The sequence below is a fragment of the Schistosoma mansoni genome (assembly GCF_000237925.1).
Source record: "Schistosoma mansoni, WGS project CABG00000000 data, supercontig 0264, strain Puerto Rico, whole genome shotgun sequence".
NCBI lineage: Eukaryota > Metazoa > Platyhelminthes > Trematoda > Strigeidida > Schistosomatidae > Schistosoma > Schistosoma mansoni.
Window position 1 is genome coordinate 126,679 of NW_017386127.1, and position 4,571 is coordinate 131,249.

Consider the following 4,571-nt stretch of genomic DNA (forward strand, 5'->3'; position numbering starts at 1 on the left):
GCCAATTTTTCGGATTATTAATTTGGATATATAATTGTAGAACCTGAAGAGAATTTATCGAAAAGAATATTCTTCGTTCAAATATTAGTCTTTTAATATGATTGGGATTTTTAAACGATATATATATATATATATATATATATATAATCAATGATGACGTTGTTCACCAACCAATTTAACAGAATAATGAATTGGGATTTGTCACTTTTCATTTAATTGCACCGATTATCTGATTTGTTTTTATTTACAGACAAAAGACTGCATCACCTTGGTGTAATGAACCAATTACTAAAAAATCTGGTATTCGGTGCATTCCTCATATAAATGCATACGGGGTATGCAATTTAGTGAATGTCGGTCACACTCTAAAACCAGAGCATACACACTTCAATAACCTACCCAATGTAGAGCCTTCGAGACAAAATAGATTTGGAGGATTTGATATTCATGCCGATTACTGTCCATATATGTCTGTAAGTCTAGCTTTATATAGTCATACATTTCAATCAATAAACCAAGATTTGAATTAAAAATAAACTGGTTACAATGCACTGATTCTTGTTTTTTAGTCTGCATTCAAACGATTAACAAAGAAAACGTAATATTCACTAATCTGCGTTAAACAGAATCAATCGAAGATTTTTCTGAGAAAATTAAATCCTAAAAAGAATAATAAACGACAGTTTCCCTAAAAGATTTTGAGTGATCGTTTCTCAAATTCTAAGCCATTAATTGCGAAAGATACGCATTGTTACACTTGTGGTAATCAACCTGAATGCAGTTCACTTCAGAATACAATACTCAACTATATATGAATTCATTGATACTTCTATGTAAATCTAGTGCACAATGCCATTGGGGAGTATGAATAAGTATTCTGTGGACAGATAATTATTGGCAACTCCTGAAAGAATTACTCTCTTAACACAAAGTAGGAATAAATAGTCGAACACATTGCTAATGTTTGAGTATACAGTTTTAAATTGAGCACTAATATTGTTCGACCACGAAGGCTATATACAGTGTTCAGAATAAACCTATTATACACTTGTTGAGATGCCTTATAATTGACATATACTGATGAGATTGTGTTGCGACCGTCATTCATAGACTATTGAACAATTCAGGTAGGTTTGACCTTCATTCAGGTTGCAAGAATAATTTGTACAATAAGGGTTTCATTCGAACTGTGTTTTAAAAGAGCTTGCGTATGATGACTTGGACATCAAGACACTTATGAAGAACAAACCAATGTATGTTTGAGTTTTATGGGAATAACTTCAAACATATTACATTGCCTACAGTCCAAATAATATTATATTCTGATTAAGACAACGGTATCCCACTTGATATTTTATGAACCGAAAGCTATATTTTAAAAGTTTGAATGCTAGTGATATATATTGCATGGAATCAAATCACTGAATTTATTTGTAAAGTGCTCGTTGGATGATCAATGAAATGAACTTTGGCACATAATACATTATAATAATTCATTGTTCTGTAAATATTCTCTTCAGATGTTCAATAATGTTTTGAGTACAACAATGAATTCTCACTGTGGAGATATTAATAATCGGAAGTACCAAGGTAAGTTCACGTTATGCCAACTGCTTACAACGAATACACTCAACTATCATCACACTATTTATTACCGTGAAGTAGAGGAGTATACCGTTTAACAATATAATTCGACAATAACATTTATCTAGATTGAATCATGTCATATTTAAAAGAAATATGCAACAAATTATAACGATACCTAATGTTATTGATCTACATACAATGATATAATAAAAACGGAACTATCATGAAAACATTCATTACGGTTTGATTTATGGAACACTGAAAACTGGCCACCAATTAGTATGCAGAATATTAAACTAATTAACGTATAACATTTCAGTATCTATAAGATCAATTAGTGGCCGACCAAGAGTTGTTAACTATGTTTAAACTTTTAATTCTTCCTGTCATTCTCTGAGTTATAATGAATTTGTCTCTTTATATATTGACCTACGTACCAAAAGTGGATAGTGGACTGTTCCACCTAAAACGTTTACTGTCAGCTTACATGAGAAGGAGATTGAATTTTTGTTTTTATCTTACACTGCAGACGTACATAGCGATAGTCAATATTATGGAAAGAAGTCACGATGTTTCAATTATGGAACAACCTATATGAGTGGAAACCGCAGCTGGTCATTCTCAGGTTGTTTTCAAGTAAGTTATATATATATATATATATATTGTACAAAACTTAGGAGATTGATTGCTGTTTTATGATTATGAGTGCTCAATTTAAGGTGTTGTTTTCGACGAGAGCCCACAATGATCACAAATTATAGATTACAATTACAAATCTATTTATTATTTCGCGACACACTCAGAGACCAATGTAGAATATTTCACCTTCTACATATGATTTACTGACTTATTAATCTACAAATAAAGTGAGTAACTCAATGATATTGGTGGACAATCTGGTTTATAGAGGATATGATTGCCACGCTAGTAGACAAGGAAACTTGGGAATAAATAGTCGAAATAATTAACACAAACATACTTTAATTGAATACTTTGTCTTCCTTGAGCTTTTTAGTATCTCATTGAAAACAGAAGATGCAATTAATCATTGTATCATACTGACATGGTTATTAGTCATGTTTCAATCTTTGAAGGCTAAATTATTTGTTCGATGCAAAACGGTTACATTCAACGAAATCTTACATTTTATCACAATTAATAAATTTGAAGTCATAATATAGCTAGAACCATATTTAACAAACACGGTTTTGTCAATTGGAATCTTCTTTAATATAACTAGTATATGTAACCGATCAAACTACTTCGTAATATTATATTGTTAGGTTTACTCAGTTCATATGTTAAAGCATTTCCGACCAATTGAAAAACAATGAAATAAAAAATTTAGCTTCAGTTAATATATTTTACTGAATACTCAAAAATTCTCAGACAAAACAATGATGAAAGAGTAACTAGACTGGAACCCATCATGAAAGCACTGTCAAAAGTCACTGATTTCATTGATACAATAGTCACTTTAAAATACTTCATCAGAGATATTCTCAAGTATTTTTAAATTACTGACTATGTAGAACAGTATGGAATTATTTCAAGCCCATGGTTTCTAAACAACAAGTTATGTTGAGTTTCCACACCATCCACCCATTATGTTTTTGCATTTTGAGATGCCCTATAGTAAATCATTGTTGAAAGCAATGGTTAAAACAGTTGCATCCTAATCATATGGGATTTACTTGATATCATCGTTCAATGAAAAACAACTCTAATGTTATCATTTTCAAATACAAAATAATATGAACGTACATCTTATCCAAGCTTTACCGAAATAATACAACCATTGCATTTTGTTGAATAAAAGAAATTATTGATCATCATTGGTATTTATTTCACCAGTTGACATTAGTTTGCATCACTAACTTATTCATCAGATAACGTTGCTTTATTTTGGATTTCAAGGTGAAGTGTACTCTTAGATTCGAACATCTAGTTTACTTCCGCAGAGAATGGCGTGAATGTCCAAGACAAGGTGGTATTATTAAAACAGCTTTAGAAAACACTAGATATGATTGGATTGAATGTCCAGACTTTCGTGATGCATGCTCTGTGAGTTAAACATAGTCGATATTATGACTGTCATTTACCTATTTCCTTATTCATTTTGTGTACACCGTATCAACAGACAACATTAACGAAGTTGAAAATGTAGATAATGAAGTTGTGGTTCGTCAGTCTCGATGTTAAACACTTTTATTGGTGTCATAGATGCTCACTTGTGAGGTATTCCATATTACGACAAATCAGTTGTCCGGTGCTCTGTGCTTTTAAAGTGGTACTTTCAGTGATGCTAACCTGTGACGCAGACAACTTACTAAATATTCACCATTTCAGATTAATTCGCATTCCATTTGCAAAACACTGAGTCCACAGGATAGATTATTTCTCATAGATAATATACGAGTGAAATAAATCATCCTTACAGTAACGTCGGATTCACTATGCAATTTTAAGCACGGTTAAAGTTTCATGGAGATCGAAACCGCAAACCCATCATAGATCATATCATTTGTTACACTTACAGAAAATTTAAACGAAAATGTTTCCTAAATCATTGGTTCATCAGGTATTATATTTGATGTAAACAACTTAATTCTGTTCATAAATCACATCTTAATTAAACAGTCAGTCAGTCAGGTAAATGTGACATAAAACTTGACATACGTGTACATTGGTTCAAGTTGCCATACCTCATTAGCACAGTGAGATGGAAATATTAGGTAAGATTTCAGAGTACTAGACGTTGTAACATGATCAGTAGTAACAAAAACATTAACCATTCAAGAAACAGTTCAGGAAGAAAACACAAACTAATGAACAAATAAAAGAAATTTATGGGGAATTCAGAAACATAGGATCTGAGAGAGGACAAGGAGTGAAATCTAATGCGTCATTGCGAATGATTTTAGGTCATCCAGTTCAAGATCTCTAAACATTCGTTACATGGTAAACTGCACCCGCTTACATGG

At 31.7% G+C, this 4,571-nt stretch overlaps 1 protein-coding gene across 1 annotated transcript in view; it reads left to right on the top strand.

Annotated features, from left to right (window-relative positions):
* Nucleotides 1-3,660, top strand: part of Smp_173070 (invadolysin (M08 family)) — a gene marked incomplete at its 3' end in the record, with an annotated part of 21,715 nt that extends 18,055 nt beyond the window's left edge. Inside the window, exons 12-15 of the mRNA XM_018792491.1 lie at nt 251-473; nt 1,521-1,590; nt 2,117-2,223; nt 3,505-3,660. Coding sequence (XP_018644396.1) covers nt 251-473; nt 1,521-1,590; nt 2,117-2,223; nt 3,505-3,660 — 556 coding nt within the window. The remainder of the gene's footprint in view (nt 1-250; nt 474-1,520; nt 1,591-2,116; nt 2,224-3,504) is intronic.
* Between the last annotated feature and the right edge of the window lie 911 nt (nt 3,661-4,571).